Source organism: Rana temporaria, chromosome 3 (assembly GCF_905171775.1).
Source record: "Rana temporaria chromosome 3, aRanTem1.1, whole genome shotgun sequence".
NCBI classification, from domain to species: Eukaryota; Metazoa; Chordata; class Amphibia; order Anura; family Ranidae; genus Rana; species Rana temporaria.
In genome coordinates, this window is record NC_053491.1 from 70,473,839 (window position 1) to 70,495,512 (window position 21,674).

Consider the following 21,674-nt stretch of genomic DNA (forward strand, 5'->3'; position numbering starts at 1 on the left):
AACAATTATCACTCACACATAATCCCCATCAGCATACACCTCACAGGGGGGCCGTTTACCTGCACACAAAAGAGAGTTCATTATCTATGGGAAGGGAACATTAGCATTCCAGCAATGAAAAGATACTTGTCCAATTAACCCTTTGTGCTCAGAATACAATGTGGTAAATCCAACTGTAACAAGTCCTGCAGTTATTATCAATGTCCAGGCAGAATAGTCCATAATCCGTTACACATGGGATGTGTAGTTCCGCAACAGCTGGAGGGCCGTAGTTTGAAGATCCCTGCTGTACAGCATTGCACCCACCATCAGCAGGTGCCATGCAGGACTCCTGCAGACTTGTCAGTTTATGTATTTGCTTGTACCTGGTACAGGCAGGCAGATAAACAATGACAAGGAGGATGCATGAAGTACCAGAGCGCTCAACAGTGCCCTTAGTATATCATTGAAACAACAGGCCAACAGCCGCAAAGGCCACATTGTTTTTTCAAGTCGTGACAGAGGGCGCCCAGAAAAGATGCCCGTCTGCTGTCACTAAGAGGGGGAGGGGTTGCAGCTGTTGGAACAGGTTACCCGTTCCACCCTAAATATGCGTGGAACAGGTCACATGTTCCAAAAGGTGAACTTACCCTTTAATAACCACCTAAAATATGTACCAACAGCAAACGCCATTTTCTCTTTCAGATCCTCAGCCCCTGACACCAAAGGAATTAAAAGTCAAACTTATTTATACAGTACCAACGTATAAAGTTTGCAAAGTAAAACAGCCAGTGTCCCTATATGTAGAAACATTTACAGCGAATGTACAAATAAATTCTGCTTACAAAGTGGGTGTATGGCCTTTTTAGAAGTATTAAAGTTTAACAGCCATATCACTGTGTAAATTCTTCAGATAATGCTGCTCATTAGTTTTGTTTGGATAATAGGATGGTGGTCAGAAGTCGGATCATGCACACTCATTCATCACCCTCGGACTGTGAAAACACCCTATTGCTTGCATCACCCTTTTTGCTTCGCTTTTTTTTTTTGGTCAAAATTTGAAAGAATGTTAAAGAATTTGTAAAGACTAATTTTTTTAATTTTTTTTTAATAAAATATACAGGTTTGTGTTTCATCTTGTCTCCTCTTCTGGTGTCCCACACCAGTGCTCGCCGCTCCTTCTCTTCTGTGTATGCCACCATAGGAAGCCGCTTGCTATGGGGGCACATATGCATCCATAGACACACACAGCATGGCTTGGCCCCACCTCCTGCTCCCTCCTCACAGGATTTGACCGACAGCAGCAGAAGCCAATGGCTCCCCCTACTTTGAAGAAAAACCTGTGAGAGCAGAAAGAGGAGAGAAGACCTGCCGCCGGGCACAGCACTGGATTGATACAGGGGTCAGGTAAGTGAAAGGATTATATTAATATAGAGAATGCATGAAGGTAAAAAAACAAAACAAAACAAAAAAAAGTTAAGAACCACTATAAATTGTAAGCGTGAGTAACAGACACATTTGCTCTGGTTTGGACTAATAAATATACTACAGAAAAGTGCAAAAAAAAAGTCGATCCTGCCCAAAATCCTAATGAATGTCCGGCGCTCTCCGCTTGTGCTGCACTGAACTCCCAAGCAGTGTCATTAGCCATTCCCAGTTCACTTCTGTGTACTACTGAACACCTCCCCTTTATGTTAGGGAGGTGATGAAATGGGGAGGTGCTTCGTAGTTCTAAAACCCTTTCTCTCTCTAGGTGACAACACTGCTTCTCCATGGATACAGAAGAGTGTATGAATGTTGGTCACCCAAGGACAGGAAATGTGTTACTGGCAGGGTCACTTGGTGAAAGACGGGGTAGTGGACGGCGTCAGCGGGGTAGCGGTCTTGGTGCTCTAGACCTTGTCGGTATAGGGGGGTTTGTGGTGTCTGTCTTTTTTTTCCCCCAATTTCATTTTTTTATCTTTTTTTTTTTTTTACATTTTTTTTTTTATCAGCCCTGTTGGGGGCATTGGTGACATGTCAGGGGTCTAAACAGAGACCCCTGGCATCTCCCATTTGAGACAGAGAAAGGACAGAGGACATTTATTCCCCAGTCCTTTTCTCTGCACAGAAGATGAATGGAGAGAAGACAGCGGCTCCACTCCATTCATAAACTGAAGCAGAGTAACACACAGGTTACTCTGCTCAGTTTTTACAGGACACCGAGCGATCGATAACGAACGCTCTGTGTCCCGTTCAGAAAAGAGAGGGGCTGGTAATTGACATACCAGCTCCTTTCTCCGCTCTCCATCCTGAGAGATCTGTTTTTGGGGGCTTCTAACTGATAAAGGGGACACATTTGACAGGTAAGGATAAATGCAGGAGGCATGTATATCCTTATAGTTCAACACTATGGCAGTAGTTTATAATTGATGAGAGTGGGTTTACATCCACTTTAACGCAGCCATATCTAAGGACTCGTAGTTTTAATACATAACATTTTTGTTCTGGAGTTTAGATACACTTATTGTTCTTTTGCTCTTTGCTGATTTTATACAAACAGCCTTTCTCAACCTTTTTAACATGGAGGAACCCATAAAGTAAACTTTCCAGTCTCAGGGAACCCCAGCTAATAATTACTATATCTACAGCCTATGAAACATTAGTGTGAAGGTCAGGGGAAAGAACGATCCCTAGATTTGTGGTCAATGGGAAGAATTGCAGACAAATAAAAAGATCACCGTTAGTGATCATCTATCTTAAAGGCAGAAATTGTTAACTGCTCAAGAACCCATAGTAGCCTCTGGAGGAGCCCTGGTTGAGAAAAACGGGTGTACAGAAAACCTAATTTAGGTCCTCCATCATATGCAAGTTTTATATTGATCAGAAGCATGCAGGGCAGACTGAAAAAAATAAGATAGGTTCACACTAGAACGCAGTGCAGGAAACCTGTGTTAGGTACACATGTCCCGGACCGTGTTCAAACACACTGCATTTGCGATCTACGGCGGGTGTCAACGTTAAGTTAAAGACCTCACAAAATGCACTGGATTGCATGGTAATTTTATAACCACATAATCTGGATGCAGTGCGTTTTCAAATGTAGTGCTGCACTACATTTGTTGCAATGCAGTGCGATTTGAGCCCATTCAAAATGGATGAACTCAAATAGCACTGCACTGAATCGCATGTGAATTACATGGGAATGCGCTGCATGTTCCTGTGCAATTCATAGTGTGAAGCGAAGCAAAAAGAGCAAGTCATTCGTGTATCCAATAATTTACCGCTTTGCACCATTTTCTGTTTTGCATTTCCATGGTGGTCTAGTCATCAGTCTGTCCAGAAATTCAACTGCAACATTTCTATATAGAATTGTGAACGTTTACAGTTAAATGACCCAATCCTGTACTTTATTTAACAGCTTTCTGAAAGAGTCAGGCAAAGATTGGGACATTTAAGAATGCCCTGGGGACGCTATTGAGCACTTTTTTGCAGATTTTACAGCTGGGTTCTGGGTTGGAATGGGCTGATCCTTCCCTGTTATCCAATATTAACTAATTTTACGAGACACTAGAAAGTACATGCATCTCTGAGGTTGGACGAATGTCTCTCCAAACACTGTTGGCTTGTTGTATGAAGGTTTAATTCTTCCTTTGTCCACAAGAGGGCGCACTTGCAAAGGAAGCAGCAACCCTTGAGTAACCGTCTAATAGATCTTTTAAATCCATTTCCGAGAGCTTCAGAATGGCATAACGTGCAACACAAAACTAAGTAATTGTAATATTAAAATTTACAAAAATACAAACAAACATTAGTGGACTTCTAAGAGTTAACTTTATAGAACGATATCTTTTTAATTCTTTAAAAAAGATGAACACATTTTTGGAAAGTCCTCCTTGCCAGTCTGAATGCCAATTTTACTCTGCTGGGCAAGACATTCACTTCATCTGGTAAATGTGACCTGACAAAAACTGGTCCTAAAAGGACCACCTTCCAGTTCAGAGTGGAAGTGGGCACTGCCAACAAATCACCTGGCAACATTCAAAAAATGAATTACCTTTTTGGGCTGAATACTTTCTGCGTTATGGTAATGCACGCATTGAAGTGACATGGCGCCATTATTATTGAATGCCCCTCCCCCAATGCACCTGTGTTGTAGTGTTACGATACCATGGGGTATATTGGCATCCTTTTTCAAAGGAATGGGCTGCCAACACACACAAAACAAATGTTAACCCACCCTTAAAGTGGAACTTCACCTCAAAAGGGGAAGTTCCACTTTATTCCCCCCCCAAACCTACCACATTTGGCACAATAACATTTTTGGGGGCGAGCGGGTACCTAGTTTTGATAGGTACCCACTCCCACTTGTACTCTGCTGCAGGATCATTCACGAAGCGCAGTGTGGCTCACATATACACAGTGGGGAGCAGGCTGACTCCTTGTGGCTTCCCACAGTAAACATGCTGGCGTTGGGGACCTGAAGACCGATGACAAACCGGCCTGGGTGAGGACAGGGCTGGATCCCTGGACAAGCAAGTATCCTTTCATTAAATGTCAGCAGCTACAGTATTTTTCTTTCTAGGGTGAAGATCCTCATGTCTGGGCAGAAAGTAGAGAAAAATGCCAATTGATCCTGCTAGAAATTCAGGGGACTCCAACATCCTGTAGTGAGCTGACAATGCTGCCTCTACTATAGTGAAATACCAAGCTGTACGCTGCCCTGCTGAACTACAGAACACTTTTGCTTCAGGTTATAAAAAGATGAATAGAGGGGTAGGGGGGTTTTGTAGTCCGGCAGAGCAGAACCCAGTCAGGATTGACAACACTGCTTCGCATTTCAGTACAGCAGAGTGGGGCTGCAACCAACGATTATTTTCATAATCGATTAATTGGCAGATTATTGTTTCGATCGAATAATCTGTTAACCTTAAAAAAAATAGTTGTTGGGCCGATTAGAAAAACACAAATTGCCACAAAAATGTTATTCTGTGGCTTCTCCATTGAAGTATATTGAACCAAAAAAACAAAATGACACCGTTTTGCGTTAAAAAAAAAGTCCTTGCCCTTTCCAAATACACAGCAGCTGAAAAAATCATGTGAAAACATGTAAATGAACGAAGTGTGTTTCTGCAAAAAGCACAGAGGTGTGACCCAGGCCTGAGATGTTTAGTAACATTATGGGGTTAAAAAAAACTAAAATTGGTACAAAAATAGCAAATAATCGCTACTGTAAGGGGTTAATTTTTTACTGAGGGACAGTGAAAGTAATATTTACTGTAGAGATTTGCTCTTTGTACTATAAAAGGGCTATTTTTTTTTTACTTTAACCCCATTATGTTACTGGCCGATTAATCGATTATGAAAATGGTAATCGATTCATTTCATAATCGATTAGTTGTAGATTAATCGATTAGTTGTTTCGACCATACAGCAGACACACAGTGTTGTCAGCATCAATCAGAAAATTAGGCGGTCATTGGATTTGCCTTTTTAAAGAAATCGGCATCGGCCGATTATTATGTAAAATTGTCAATTGTCTGGGATCTGAGGCAGGGGTGTGCTGGGTGAAATTCTTCCGCCCGCCCGCCGCTATCATGGCCACTGTCTGCTGACTTTTTTTTTTTTTTAGTGTAGGAAGTCGACAGTGGCGGCCGCCGAATGGCTGTTCCCGGCCTACGCTGCATTCTGGGGTTTGTAGGCAGAAGCGGGGCGCGCAGCACGTCAGGGCCAGGGAATGGAGCTTTCTTGTGCTAGGCTAGGAGATGGAACAGAGCCGGAAGCACTCCGCTGGTGGGCATTGATGAGGTGGCAGTGAGTGACATTAGGCTGTACTGGTGGGCACTGATGTGATGCACCGATTAGGGGATACCCTGGTTGGCACCGATTAGGGGATACCCTGGTTGGCACCGATTAGGGGATACCCTGGTTGGCACCGATTAGGGGATACCCTGGTTGGCACCGATTAGGGGATACCCTGGTTGGCACCGATTAGGGGATACCCTGGTGTCATACCCTGGTTGGCACTAATGTGATACCCTGGTGGGCACTGGTGATATGCGCTGTGAGATGCACTGGTGGGCGATGGGATGCACTGGTGGGCATTGATGAGGTGGCACTGATGGACACCAACGAGGTGGCACTGATGGACACAGATGGGCTGCACTGGTGGGCACTGAGTTGGCACTGACAGGTTGAACTGTTGGGCACTGAGGTGGCACTGACAGGCTCCACTGGTGGGTACTGATGAGGTTGCTCTGGGGGGCATAAATGGATACTGATAGGCTGCACTGATGGGCTACACTGATGGACACTGACAGGCTGAACTGGTAGGCACAAATGAGGTGGCACTGAAGGACACCGATAGGCTGCACCCCACCTCTCCACTTTAAACAATAACCTTCTCCCTACCTCTTCACCCTAGGGTTTCTGAGATGAAGGGAAAAAAATTGGCCTAAAATATCAGCCGCAAAAATCAGCAACACATATCAGCCGCAAAAATCAGCAACACATATCAGCCGCAAAAATCAGCAACACATATCAGCCATCAGCCTCCCGATTTCCAAATATCGGCATCGGCCAGATAAAAACCCATATCAGTCGACCTCTAATCATTAGGCATTGTTCTGTACTTTTAGCATGTTTCAATGGATAAAAAGGAGAAATGTACATGTATTGCAGCAATGTACCAAGTATGTTTCTTCTTGTGCCCAGATAGATATTAATATACAAGAACTCCAGGAAAAATAATTTTTTTTTAAATCTGCTGGCACACAAGTAATCAACTGCAACAAGGTGTATGCAATCCCTTGAAACTGTTGCCTATATTTTCAATTTATGGGCAGGAGAAAGAAGGGGTGGGCAGAATGGCTCCTGTGTAGGAGAGCTGCATAGCAAAAACTGCCATCAGCGCTCAGTGAACCAGTAAATCATAAACACGAGAGAAATATCCAGGACATGACATAAATCTCCCAGCATTTAAAAGCCTAGGTTTAGTCATTAAAAAAAATATATATATATATCAGCACAAGGGACATGACTTGCCATCAGTCTGATGTGTACATTGTGCTGTAGGCTCCTGCATTAGCTGAAATCCCTTTCTTCTGATCTCCCTCTAAACCCGTTCCTGTAATCTTCCTATGCGCTGGGCATTAATAGAGCCAAGGGATCAGTCACGTGCGCTCTTCAGGAGTGCGGACTATGCCTGACTATGCCTGTCCTTTCCGCCCCCCTCCTCCATTCAAGCTATACTATATCTTCTATGATTGAAAAGTGATCTATGAATGGAGGAGGCCAACCTTTTATTCATTCTCCTGTTCTCCATTCATAGATGCTATAGTATGGCTTCCATCAATGGAGAAAGGGGCAGGCATAGTCAACACATGACAGATTTCTCGGCCCTATTAACTCCTGATGCACAGGTGGCAGGTGTGAGAGGAGTATTTATGGGGGAAGATTTTAACTAAAGGAAGAGGCCAGCAGCACAAGGGACACATTGTACTATTAGAAATGTCCCTTTTTTTTTTTTAAATAACTAAACTCAGACTTTTAGGCCCAGATTCTCAAACAATTACGTTGCTCCTGGGCAGCGCAACGTATGTGCTTTACGTTACACCGCCGCAGGTTTACAGCATTAGTGCCTGATTCTCAGAACACTTACCTGTAAACTTGCGGCGGTGTATCGTAAAAATGGGGAGGGCACCATTTAAATTAGGCGCGCTCCCGCACCGAGCGTACTGCGCATGCTCCGTCGGGTAAATTACCCGACGTGCATTGCGCTAAATGACGTCGCCCCAACGTCATTTGCTTAGACGTTTACGTAAATGGCGTCAAGCGGCATTCACGGACGTCTTACGCAAACAACGTAATTTTTTTTAAATTCGACGCGGGAACGACGGCCATACTTAACATTGGTTGCCCCTCCTAATAGCAGGGGCAACCTTACGTGTCGCGTACGCTACGGAAACGACGTAAATTCTCAGCGTCAACCGCGCGTATGTTCGGGAATCTCGCGTAATTACCTCATTTGCATAGACGACGGGGAAAACGACGATCCGACACCTAGCGGCGGGAAAAAAAATTGCTTTTAAGATCTGACAGCGTAAGAGCCTTACGCCTGTCAGATCTAATGGGTATCTATGCGTAACTGATTCTAAAAATCAGTCGCATAGATACCCAGGCCAGATTAGGATTTACGACGGCGCAAATGGTGTTGCGCCGTCGTAATGCCATTGAGAATCTGGGCCTTAATTGCTAATGCTCGTAGTGCCATTCTTAGCAAAAAATAATGTATGTAGTCCCGCTGGTACTCAGGAATGGGATGCTGGGGAAAAATATCACCATCCAGTAGTGTGTAGCATACTTTGAAAAATCGCCGCTCAACCCTACCCAATCAATGTGGATAATATGTACAAGTTGGTTTCATCCTGAGGTCAACTTATACTTCTTATCCACATAGACTCAATAGGGTTGAGTGGCGATTTTTTGAAGTAAACTTTAACTCCTTTACATAGACCAGGGATATGCAATTAGCGGACCTCCAGCTGTTGCAAAACTAAAAGTCCCATCATGCCTCTGCCTTTGGGTGTCATGCTTGTGGCTGTTAGAGTCCTGCTATGCCTCATGGGACTTGTAGTTCTTCAACGGCTGGAGGTCTGCTAATTGCCTATCCCTGACATAGACCAACTCCTTGTAGGCCAGTATCTTTTAAATGCATATCTTTCTAAGGAGTTTTTTTAAGGCTGATGGTAGATATACTGTAAATATCCTCACATCAGCAGCCAAAAAATGTAATTACTAGATGTTACCCTAATGAGGGAGTATAGTACTTCCTAATCACAACAGTGAGGTCAGACTGGGGATACACGCCTTACGTACTCATTTTCAGTATTTTATCTGGTCATAAAACAAATCATAACCTGTAAAACAATATGCATAATGCAACAGCCCACACATTTCAGATTATGAGACAATTTCCAGGAATGACAGCGAGTGACCGGGTAATATACAGTGCAGGTAACCCACCACAGCCTGCAGCATGCACACAATACAGCAGAGGTAAGTTCAGCTGGGAATTCCCTTTGGCTTATTGAATTTTTTTAGCAGGTTTAAAAAAAAAAAAAACTTTAAATGGAGGTTAAAGATCTTTTTTTTTTTTTGTGTTGTTGTTTCCATAACTAATCTTCAGCTCTCAATCTTGGGTGGGAATTGGGAATCTAGCTAGACGGCCGTGTTTACATAAAAGGGAGGGTGTTCCTAGCTATTCGCAAGAAATGCCACAGGGCTTCTTATACTTCCTTTAACAAATAAGATACGCAGACACAGCAGGCAGTATATTGCACATGATCTCAAAAGCCTAGTTTCGCAAAACTTCAGTAGATTAAGAGACAACCAGCAAAAAACTTTGTAAAAATCAATTTAGAAAGCTACCTTATGGGATGCAACAAGGCAATAGACACTTGCGTGCTGTGCAATATTTTCCAGACACTGTCGCCAAACTCTATCGCTAATTTAGAAAATTTATAAGCGGGGGGGACCGTGAATTGAGAAGCGGGGGAAGAAAGAAAAAAATATATATATAAAAAAAAAAAATAAACAAAAAGGGGGGAAGCCATCCGGGGCTCTGGACCCTTTAATAAAAAATATAATCTCTATATATATATATATATATATATATATATATATATATATATATATATATATATATATATATATACATATACACACACATATATATATATATGCCATCCAGGGCCTCTTACAAAAAAAAGAAAAAAAAAAAAAAAAGAAAAGGGGGTTGCCATCAGGGCCCCTGGGGACCTCTGGACCCATTACAGGTGTACTGCCTGTACCCCCCTCTTGGCGGCCCTGGCAGCATCCATATTAAAGATCCAAGTCGCCCAATTTCGGAGCAGGATTTGTCAGGAATCAGCCCACTTTCGGCCTGTGTGTACAGCTCCCTATCCAACAGAAGGCGGTCTCAGTCACCTTCGGAATACAATAGCTCAGTGGTGAGATCTCAGCACCAACATTGCTTGTGTTAGTATGGCGATCTGTGCGTTTTTTTTTTTTTTTTCCATTCAGCCCGCTGAGTTGAACTAAATAAACTTTTTACTGTGCAGTCCGCATAAGGCCAGCAGCCACACACAGTTATCACCTAACAGGTACCTCTGCACCTATCTTTCGGCATCAAGCAGCAACATTTAATATAAGATTATGTAGCCTACATGTCTTTCTGTTCTGGGATGGAAAATATTGGGCAAATCAGAGGAGCTGCCCACTGTACTAGTAAGCCATATTGATAGATTTAGTTTCCTACAAAGGGCAAATGGGGATCATCTTAACTCTTGGAATGGCACCGGCGTGGTTAGTTCCTTTTCCACCTGGAACACTACCTACACAAATGTCTCCAAATCTGATCTTTTCTTCTAGGAGCTCAGAAAATAACTGTCACAAATCAAAAACAACCCTTTTATTTAAAAAAATTGAAACAAACATGTCATACTTACCTGCTATGTGTAATGGTTTTGCACAGAGCAGCCCTTTTCTTCTCGGTTCCCCCGCCGGTGCTCTCACAATCTCTATCGTGTCCAATCGGGGCAATGAAAATGTTCTCTGAATGGCGCCTGTGCGGAGCAGGCAACCTCAGTGTTCAGTGCACCAAAGCAGGGCAGGCACTCCATATAGGACCTGGAAGCTAGCAGCAATCAATGTAGTAATGGTGCCTATTCCAGTGATTTCCAGACCCCAGGAGGATCCCACAGGTATGACACATACATACTTCAGCTCTTAAAGCGGGAGTTCCACCCATACACAAAAAGTGTAGCTGCTGACTTTTAAAAATCAGTCACTCACCTGTCCCACGGTCCAGCGATGCAAACAAAGCCCCGCTCTTCTCCCCCTCCTCTTAGCGGCTCTGGCATTCTGACTGTGGGCACCCGGCTGTGGTTTCACAGCCGGGCACGCACTGCGCATGCGCGAGCCATGTGCTGCGATTGGCCAGGCAATCTTCTGGGACGTGTGACTTGTCCCAGGGGATTGAACGGAGGGAGGAGGGAGAGGTAAACTTCCTTCCCGTGACGCAGAGCCTCAGAAAGAAGTGGGAGCTGGGTTCCTCTAAAAAGAGGGTATCTGTGTCCCACCCCCCAAAAAAATGACATGCCATATGTGGCATGTCAGGGGGTCATCTCCAGTGGAAGTTCCAGATTTGGTTCTTCCTGTAAATCATGAAGTGTGTTGGCACAATATAAAAATACAGAAATATTAATTACAATTCACATAACATATTTAGACGTAAGGCAGTACTGGCAAGTGTAATATAAATGAGTAGGTCCCTTAACTGCACTCATATGTGAAAGTAATTTTAAAGGTTCTTAAGCCTTAAAGGTTTTCACCTTATTGCATTCTAAGCATTAAGGTGAAAAAACCTTCTGTGCAGCAGCTGCATTCCCAGGACTCCCCCTTTTCCTTACCTGAGCTCATCCGATCCAGCAATGTGCATGAGCCGCCGCTGTCTCTCTCCTTATTGGACAGATTAATCGCAGCAGAAGGAGCGATTTGCTCACGCTGCTGTCAATCAAATTCGGTGACACGAGTGGGGAGCAGGGGTCGAATCCCGCTGTCTGTGTCAATAGATCAAGCAGCGGGACTCGGTAAAGAGCACTTACGGATGCCCCCAAAAAAGTCGCACCCGATGGAAAGGAGGGGGACCCCAGAAGAAGAGGATCAGGGCTGCTCTGTGCAAAAGCGTTGCACAGAGCAGGTAAAATATAGGCATGTTTGTTATTGTTATTTTAAAAACCTGAAGTTTTACTAACACTTGAACAAGAACATGTATTTTGACAACACAATCTTAGTCGATATTCAGAAAGATTTTTCCAAAGTAATGCAACAGACTGCATCATCCAAAGTGAAACATATACAGTACCCGTCACTGGTTTCTAGTGAATGAACAAGCAAAATATGAAATATGGCAATACAAATGGTTGCATCATATGGAAAAAAGGGACAGTTTTACGAATTTTAATTGAAGTACATACTTATCCAGTTTCTGACGTTCAGAAAACTTTGCTCATTTGTTAAATCGAAAATCAAAACGAATCCCATTGCATCCCTGAAAAAGGCGGTTGTTAAGCTGCGAAACCTGGAAAACAAGCAAAAGACAAAGTAAGGGACTCTTGAAAGCAACCGTTTACAAACTTATTGACTCTTACTAAAGGGCTTGTTCTCAAGAGTTTTATCCAATTAGCTCACCTGGTCTCAGTGATCTTGTGTTTATCTAGCGCATGAGTAGGGATCCATTTGGAAGTGTGTGGATCCTGTTCCGAACCCACCTGAATGATTCCACCAGGAGACAGTCACTGTACTGGGCCAATCATCTGCGGCCGGGGCATTTCCCAATCCCAACCCACATCTGTGCAAATGCAAGGGGTGTGACAGTTTCCTGATGCATTTGGGTGGGTTCGAACTAGTATCTGAACACACGTTAATACTTTCACATGAGTAATGCGTTTCCTCCAATGCAGTGGTTCTCAACCTTCATTTGCTATGACCCCTTGATAACATTTGCCAAGTTGTGGGGAACCCCAACGGTAAAATTATTTTTGTAGAATGGGTTGTCAGCACCCAGAGCAAAACAAGTAATTTGCGCCTCTAACCCACACACATTTATCGCTACCAGAGTCCTTTTTATTGGCAACTGTAATCACAGGTAGTGTTACTCACTGTGTCTCCGGCTTCACTGTGTCTCTGACTTTGTGGTGTCTCGTAGCAGTGACACCTATGCCGAAATCAGGAGATGGGGTCTCCTCCAGCCCCTCCCACTTCACTTTACTCTCCAGTCAGCTGACCTCTAGTCTTTGCCCCCCCAGCCATGCCGTGAACCGAATGAGCACCTGTGAAGAGCCTGAGTGGGTGGCCGCGGGCTCCAGGAACAGCCCAGCTGGGCGGCCACAGGATCCAGGGATAGCCCTGCTGGGTGGCGGCTGTGAGAGTGCTGTGGGCTTTAGGAACAGCCCAGGATTCGGTGACCCCTTGCAAATCATTATTCGAACCCCCAGGGGGTCCCGACCCCCAGGTTGAGAACCACTGCTCCAAGGGTTATACCTGAATTGCAACAGATATGAGGATAGAGGTTCTACTAAAATCACAAGGCTGGATGACCAGGCTTCTACAGCTCATGCAGCTGCACTTGAGAATTGGGAGATTTTCATTGGAGAAAACAAAAAGCTCAAGCCTAAAAATGCTTATAAGCCCCCGAAAGGCAGGTGTGCAAACTAGGGTTGCACCGATACGTCTGTCTCCTGTTCATTCACCTTCGGTGCAGCTGAGGCTTCAGAGAAAGGGACTGGGGAATCTGTGTCCTTAGTCCCTTTCCCTATCTGAAAGGGGAGATGTCGGGGATCTATTTAGACCCCTGATAGCTCACCAAAGCCCCCCCCCCCCCAACAGGGTTGATAAAAAATGAAGAGGGGAAAAAAAAAAAGAAAAGAAATTGTAATAAAAATGTAAAAGTAAAAATTGTAAAAATAATAAAAAAATTCAACAAAAAATAAGTAAAAACACACTAACACCGTCAACCCCCCAAAAAAGAAAGTATTGTAAAATTTATATATATATATATATATATATATTTTTATTTATTATGAAAAATAATAATATATATTATGAAAAAAAAAAAAAAGGAAAAACTTGTAAAAAAAAACAAAGCAATTACCGGTAAATAGATAAAAATAAAAAACGACTGACACAGTCCACACCTCATCAATGACACCTATCAGTGCTACTGTTACATAACATTAAAAAAATATTGCTAATCAGCGAGTACTTTAAAAAAAAGTATCAGTACTTGTACTCGTTCTTAAAAAGGTGGCATTAGTGCAACCCTAGTACAAACCAATACCCATTCTCTAAAAGCTGCTAAACTCAAAATGGCAAGACAGGTGTGCGAAACATTTGTGGGTGTAAGGCTTCATGTACACTGGAAGCCCCTCACCACGCCACGGGAAAACACAAAGCTTGGCAAAAATGCAAACCGTGTTTTTACAGCGATTTTGCAGCGACTGACAGTCAAAATGGTATATTGATAACATTAAAGTGGTTGTAAAGACTTTAACCTACAGGTAAGCCTAGATTAAGGCTTACCTGTAGGTACTTGAAATATCTCCCAGACCTGCACGGTCTAAGAGACATTTGCAAATCGCTGTATGGCGATTTGTTCTGCGCATGTGCCAGAGTTAGAAAGGGAACGCTTTCTAACTCGGGTCATGCCGTGAATGGAGGCGCATGCACGGGAGTGACATCACGAGACTCCGGCCACTCACAGAGCCGAAGTTTTTTCGGCCCCGGAAGGAAGAGGGGTGAAGAATGGCCCGCTCGCTACTTGCGAGGAAGTGGGGGACATCGCGGGGCTTCTTCTGCAGGTAAGTGTCACATAATGTGCTACTATGTGATGCATAGTAGCCCATTATGCTTTACCTTTACAGGGAAACAAAGAGGAAGTAACACCCATCAGGCTTTACTTCCTCTTTGATATTGATAAGATAGAATGAGTTCAGAGACAGGTAACAAACATGGTGAAAGGTCCGAGGAAGAAAACATATCGAGAGCGACATCAGGAATTTAGTATGCACAGTCTATAGGAAAGAAGAGACATGATTGAAACCTTGTAATACATCAAGGGGGTGAATAATGATCAGGAGGGCAGTTTTTTTCAATATGAAACCAAAATCAAGAACACAGGGACGTGACCTCAAACTAATTGGAGGAAAGTTCAAAACTAATCTTGGAGAGTATTCTTTTACTGAAAGAGTAGTTGATGCTTGGAATAAACATAGATCTATAATCAGACAAAAAAAAAGAAAAAAAAAAACACAAAAAAAAAAAATGGGCAGACTTAGACTTCTCTTTTTTCTGGCATCACTTTTCTATGTTTCTATTTCCCAAGACCAGAAAGTTATTTCAAGGGTTCCTCCGATTGTTGAGAAAGGCTGTATTAGACCATTGGACTCTAACACATATAGGATGAGTGTTGGCCACATTGTCCAGTATCATATCATGGCAGCTGTACATTGGCTCCATTCTCCAATGCAGAACAGAACACAAACCCTGAGCTCAATACCCTCTCAGCCAACACTGGCACTTATGATTTTCCGTCACGAAGGTTGTACAAGTATTTATCCTTTATATTGCAGAATAAAATGAATGTTCCAAGAAAACAATACCTAAGCTCGATTTTATTTTGCACTAGAACAAAGACTTTACCTAAAGCCACATTTCAGAATACACAAGATCTCATGTCTTATTAAATAAAGCTAGCATTTCATTTCTGGTTTATTGAACTTTATCAGCTCAGCGAAATGAGAAACACATTGAGAACAACAAAACAAAAAAAGTTTTCACTTTTCAAAATAGCAGGCAGCCCATGCATACCAGATACCTAGTGGTGCCTGGAAACCACCCGGGCCACTAAAGGGAACCTGTACTAATGCATAATATGCAAGGCTGCCATTTCTGACTATGAAAACGCTAGTTGTCTGGCTACCACCCTGCCCGTTTCAGCAGTTTTGGAGTTGCAGACCTGCAGCAATATTGCAGATCAGGGGGTTCTCAATGACCACCACTAAATCTCTGTATGTACATTGTGCTACGACAAAGACATCACTGACATGTAAAAGTACCATATATACTCGAGTATAAGCCAAGCTTTTCAGCACATTTTTTGTGTGCTGAAAATGCCCCCTCTGCTTATACGCGAGTCACCTTTTTGCGTCTGATCTCCCAGACTTTGGGGACCCAGTTCACATGTAGCCCCACTCGTCCTCTGCAAGTCTGCAAAGTTTTTTGTCCGGGGGACCTACAGCCGGGGAGCACCGATTTTTCAAATCCGGGCACCCCTTCCGTAGACTCCCATGTTAAACTGTAATTTCTCCGGTAACTTTGGGGACCCGATACTGTCCAGCCGTCTGGGGGACCTACGGCTGGGGAGCACCGATTTTTCAAAGCCAGGCATTCTATATACTCCCATGTTAAACGTAAGTCTAGGCATGGGCACAGTCAGGCATTGACACAGTGAGGCATGGGCACAGTGAGGAATGCACATGGGCACAGTCAGGCATTGACACAGTGAGGAATGCACATGGGCACAGTCAGGCATTGACACAGTGAGGAATGCACATGGGCACAGTGAGGCACGGGCACAGTGAGGCGTGCAGATGGACACCCTAGACTTATACTCGAGTCTATACGTTTTCCCATTTTTTTGTGGTAAAACTATGTGACTCGGCTTATATTCGGATCGACTTATACTTGAGTATATACAGTACACGTGTGTAACGTTTATGTGTAATAGGCAAATTTTGTTGGATTTTAAATGTGGAAGGCAAATCCTTTTTGCGACTGAAATTTCTCTATTATGTTGTACACTGAAGCATAAATCCTGTTTGTAATTGGATTTTCTCTGATATGATTTATGCTGACCAGTAAATTATTTTTTGGAAAAAATAAAAATAAAAAATAGGTGCATAAGGTGAATCCTCTGGAAAAAAAAATAGGTTCAGAGTAAATCCTGATAGGGCCATAAGGCGAGTTCTTCTTTTAATAAAAAATGATAGGCCCATAGGGCAAATCTTTCTTAAATGGTCAAATTAATAAATCGGGAATAGGACAAAAACTCTTTGTAAAACACAAACAAAGCAACGTCCAGCAAAATTCTAAATGTTGCACAGAAAAGCCTTTATAAAATAGACTTGAGGTCTTCGTTCTCAAAAATTTACTGCTCTGTATCTTCATATCTTGCTTTGAACTCTTTATTTCCTATGATCTCCAACTCCATCCAGTTTCCAGATGCAGCATTTTCCAGACTGAGGCATTTTAGGGGGGAAAAAAAGCATTTCAGCTACTAGATGAAGCTGGAGTTCATAGGAAATAAAGTATTAGGCAAAATATGGGAATATTTGTGAGAGCTGAACAAATCCTTGAAATATTTGCACAGTTAAGCTCTTTTCACATAAGCTGATCGATAGGTGGACCTGTCAGCTTTTTTTTTTTTTTGGGCAGACCCAATCGGACCATCCATTGCCACTATGGAGCGGTGGATATCAACGGACACCCGCTGACATCCAATTTTGACAGCTTCCTACTCCCACTTCAGTACCGGTTGTCTTAGGCAAAATTAAATGTGTTAGAGTTCCAGTCATTTTTATTTTTTTTTTGTTCTGTTTTATGGAATTTTAATGTTACTTATGTTTAATGCTAACCCATTATAACAGTTTTGACAATGGACTGATTAAAGCTGAAATGGCAACTTGGTAAATGATTCACTTTATAAGTCAACCAAGTAAACACAGTATTCCCCCAAAGACTGTGCACATAGTCAGTGTCGACAGGGGAATCGCTCTGGCGAGCAATTGTCTGCTCCTGGCGGGGGGGGGGGGGGGGGGGGTCTTGGTGCTGAGGGAGGCCGTCCAAGCCGATAGAAGACATCGATTATTGCCAATGGCTATAATAGCCACTAGCGATATCACAAGTGAATCCGGCAGGCTGGTTGTACCCAAATTGATCGATCAACTTGGTTCATTCAGTCTGCCCATACATGGGTCGAATCTCGGCTGGTGCCTCCAATTTAATGACATCTAGGGGCTCATTTATCTAGCAGCGGTATAGCTCAACTCTGGACATACTGTGGCTTTTCCATGAAACTGCGATGTGAAAGGGACTGTGATGTAAGGATGGGGGGCTGTAATATGAAGGAGGGACTGAAACCACCGATATAAAGGAAGGAAGCTTTTGATATGAAGGGGGAACAGGGGGAACACTGCTGTACAGGGGGTACAGGGGGGGACACACTGCTGTACAGGGGGGACACACTGCTGTACAGGGGGGACACACTGCTGTACACAGAGGGGACACACTGCTGTACAGGGGGGACACACTGCTGTACAGGGGGGACACACTGCTGTACAGGGGGGACACACTGCTGTACAGGGGGAACAGAGGACACTGCTGTACAGGGGGAACAGAGGACACTGCTGTACAGGGGGAACAGAGGACACTGCTGTACAGGGGGAACAGAGGAACAGTAAGAAAAATTACTTATTTACAATTTTGTTTTTTAAAGAAACACATTTATTAATTTTCAAAACTTTTGGTCTTTTTTTGTTTGTCTAGCAAAAAAAAAAAAGAAGCCCAGTGGTGATTAAATACCACCAAAAGAAAGCGCAGTCTCAAAAAAAAAAATTTTTTGTTTGGGTACAGCGTTGCATGACTGCGCAATTGTTACTCAAAGTGCGTCAGCACTGAACGCTAAAAACTGGCCTGGGCAAGAAGGGGGTGAAAATGCCCGGTATTGAAGGGTTTAAGCACCACACACAAGCACAGGCGGTTGTTCTTAGAATACAGTGTTCTGCCAAAGCTCACCTTTCTTGGCCAGCTGTGTCCCAAAGTTGCAAGTGAACCCTTTGACCTCTTCCCGCTACACCATCAGGACCGTTCGCTCGATATACCTGTGGAAAGAGGACCATTAGCCATGACATAAGAAAACTTTCTCAACCGAAATAACAGATAACCTGGGAAATTCAGCACATGACATGCATAATGAATTAATGAGAGCAGCCAAGAAGATGAATAGCAAAAAAAGATGAGGCCGATCTTTAGTGCATGGCTTTGTACACAATTCACAGAGAAGGGAAGGTATTCATAATTAACAAAAATAAAAAAAAATCAAGTTTTTCCTGCATCAAGATTAGGTTCACCTTTCAGAGCACATTACACCCATAATTCAGGTGCAACATGCTCCATACAAGGCCCCCTGCCCCCCGATCTCAACCCCTCCCTGTAACACCCACACCGCAATGTCATTCATTCACGCCGATCTGTAAATGGAAGAACTAAAAGTACCGTCAAGCCATTGCAGCTGACAGCTTGTAGTTCTCAGTGAATTGTGAGCGCGCCAATGAGCACTCTCTTAGTTCCTTTACAAGCCCTGCAGCTTGCTATCAGTCAGTCCGTATGGGAGGTACAGGCTGAAAGCTGTAGAGTGGGGGTCAGCAACCTGTAGATCGCAGATGGGTGACTGGTAGATTGCGGTCTGGGCTTGCTGACCCACCAATCCAGAGCATCAAACAGGGTGCAATGCAGAGGGACGACTTGTAAAGTTGGAGCTGTATTATGTAGCAAGCGCCCCATAAACCGATGTCTCCTCTGTAGTGTCGGCTCCTGTCCCATGCAGAGTGATACCAACTGCACTCCACCTCTTACCGGCTAGCTGTCTCCAGTGGTGCCAGCAGCAGGAAAGAAGAGATCTTCAGGTCAGTGTTAAGCAATGCACTGGGCATAATAGTATAGGGCTGCTTTCACACTGATGTTCTGCGGTTTACCCACACCCGGGTGCAGTAAAGTGTGCATTCAGCTTTCCTTCGGGTTTGCTGTGCTTAGCCATAGACTTCCATTTTATCTTGCAGATTTGGTGCACTTTGAGAAAGCGCACCAAAACTCCAACCAAAACCGCGACTCAACCGCAGGGTTTTACCACCCCCCAACTTTATGTGTGAATCCTAAAGGGTGCCGAATGCAACTAAGGGCTCATTCACAAGTGAAGCAGGCACTGCTGTTCCTCTGATAAGCAATCCAAATGCATTTGACAGGTGGTGAGGAGGCAATGTGTTGCCTTCTCACCACCTGATATAAATCCATGATTGTTGTGCAGTGCACGCAATTGCGACACGGTAGTACGGCAATTAGAGATTTAAATCCAGTGTGCGGAGACGATACTGGTCAACACGGTGCCCGGTGATCTTTGACTTCTCCCATGTTGTTCAGGTAGATCTCCACCTCTTTAAAGGTTGCTTACCCCTACTGTAGAGATTGTCTGCATGAGCCTGACATTGCACCCCCTGATCTACCGATCGGGGGTGCAACACTCTGCAGGCTCCTGAGGGAAAAAATAATAAATGCACTTTTTTTCCCCAGCATATCGAATAAATCAACACTTAATTGTTAGACGATGTATTTTTTATTTATTTTTTTGTTGGCTAGCTGGTAAGTGTGCTGAAAAATTCATTATGTTTCTTTAACCTCCCTGGTGGTATGATTCTTTCCGAAAAAACATGCTGAAAGCGGTACCATTATTTGCAAGGAAATTTGGCGTTTTATATTGTAGGTCTGTAATTTTTAGAAATAACTCACTTAAATCTGACCAAACAAGCTTCTAATAGGCATCCCGGGTATGACATTTTTTTAAAAACAAAATTATAAATTATAATATAATAAATAATTATAAATAATTATAACAAATAATAATATAATTATAATAAAAATTATTCAATAATGTAATCAAATTAAAATCACTGAAATTTGCTCAGTTGCAGAATTGTTGCTGTCATTTTTTTTTTTTTATGACGAATTTTCCCACAAATCGCTATCGCACAATTCTGCAAGTGATTATAATTTATTATCGCTGTTTTTTAGCTGATCTAAAACTATTTTTGACATAAAGGGACACTTTTGGTTGCTATGGACAATCTACAGTTTGCAGGGAGAAAGAACAGTTTTTATTATATAAAATAACATGTAGGACACTGGACAGACCACTAGGGACAAGGGGGGTGTGTTTTTTTTACATACAGTACTGTAATCTATAAGATTACAGTATACTGTATGTAAGGTGTTTGTTTACGTTTTTGAATTTGGCGCCGTTCTCCGTCCCCGTGCGTCGTAACGTCGCAGGGAACGGAGATCGGCGTCACACGGAGGCACTATGTGAATCGAGCGAGGTCCCGCTCGCTCACACAGCGCGGTGGCATCGCTGGATCCAGGGACAAGGTAAGTAAAAAGTGCCTGTGGATCTAGCGAGGCAAGCCCGAGACTGACTCGGGGTTTCCGATCGTAGCAGGAAAATCTAACCCCGAGTCAGTCTCGGGAAGACCGCCAGGCAGGTTAAGGGCCAGTTCACACCAGACGCAGTTCCGTGCACATTTGTTCTGCACAAAAAATGCATGCACAGCGTTTTCCATGTATTCCAATGGCTCTAGTTGGCTCTAGTCCACACCATGTCCGTTTCCGGTGCAGAAACTGACTGAATGGTGTGAACTAAAGCCATTGGAATACATGGAAAACACTGTGCATGCATTTTGTGCAGAAAAAAAGCACACGGAACTAAACGGAACTGTGTCTGGTGTGAACTGCCCCTAAAAGCTAGATATAAATTGGGGTGGTTGATATGTTTGTTTAGTTTAAAAGCAGAAAGTTATCCAGTTGTCTCGAATGTGGATACAAGAAAGCAATGTTAAAACTTTGGTAAATAAAATTAAAAAATTAAAAAAAAAAGTGTTGGAACATTTGTCCAGTTTTTGTTGCAGTCTGCCTCCCATTACTTCATTGTGTGTCTCCAGGATAGGATAGGTTGGGAATATACCCAATGTGAATAAAAACCAAACAGGTTGCAACTCTTCCCCAATTTAAAGGAAGTTTTAGCTGACCATTAACAAAATGTAAACCTAGGAGAATATTTTTTATGAAAAATATATAAAGCTAGATTCCTTTTTCTGCACGTAAATTAAAAAATTGACATTTATATAGAATACTATTCAGCCTATTGCTTTAGTTTGTCAATAGATTTAGGCTGAAGGATGTTATAAAAACGCTGAGCGGCATTCTTCTGTGAGATAACTCGCCAAAAAATGATGAGTCTGCTGAAAGATATTGCTGCTCTCAATACAGCA

At 43.1% G+C, this 21,674-nt stretch overlaps 1 protein-coding gene across 3 annotated transcripts in view; it reads right to left on the reverse strand.

Moving 5' to 3' along the window:
• RAB27A (RAB27A, member RAS oncogene family) overlaps positions 1–21,674 on the reverse strand; it is a 175,610-nt gene that overhangs the window by 12,757 nt on the left and 141,179 nt on the right. For all 3 annotated transcript variants that reach the window (XM_040342719.1, XM_040342720.1, XM_040342721.1), the window contains 2 exons: positions 18,373–18,458; positions 11,997–12,100 (listed from right to left, as the gene is read on the reverse strand). In XM_040342719.1, coding sequence (XP_040198653.1) covers positions 11,997–12,100; positions 18,373–18,458 — 190 coding nt within the window. The remainder of the gene's footprint in view (positions 1–11,996; positions 12,101–18,372; positions 18,459–21,674) is intronic.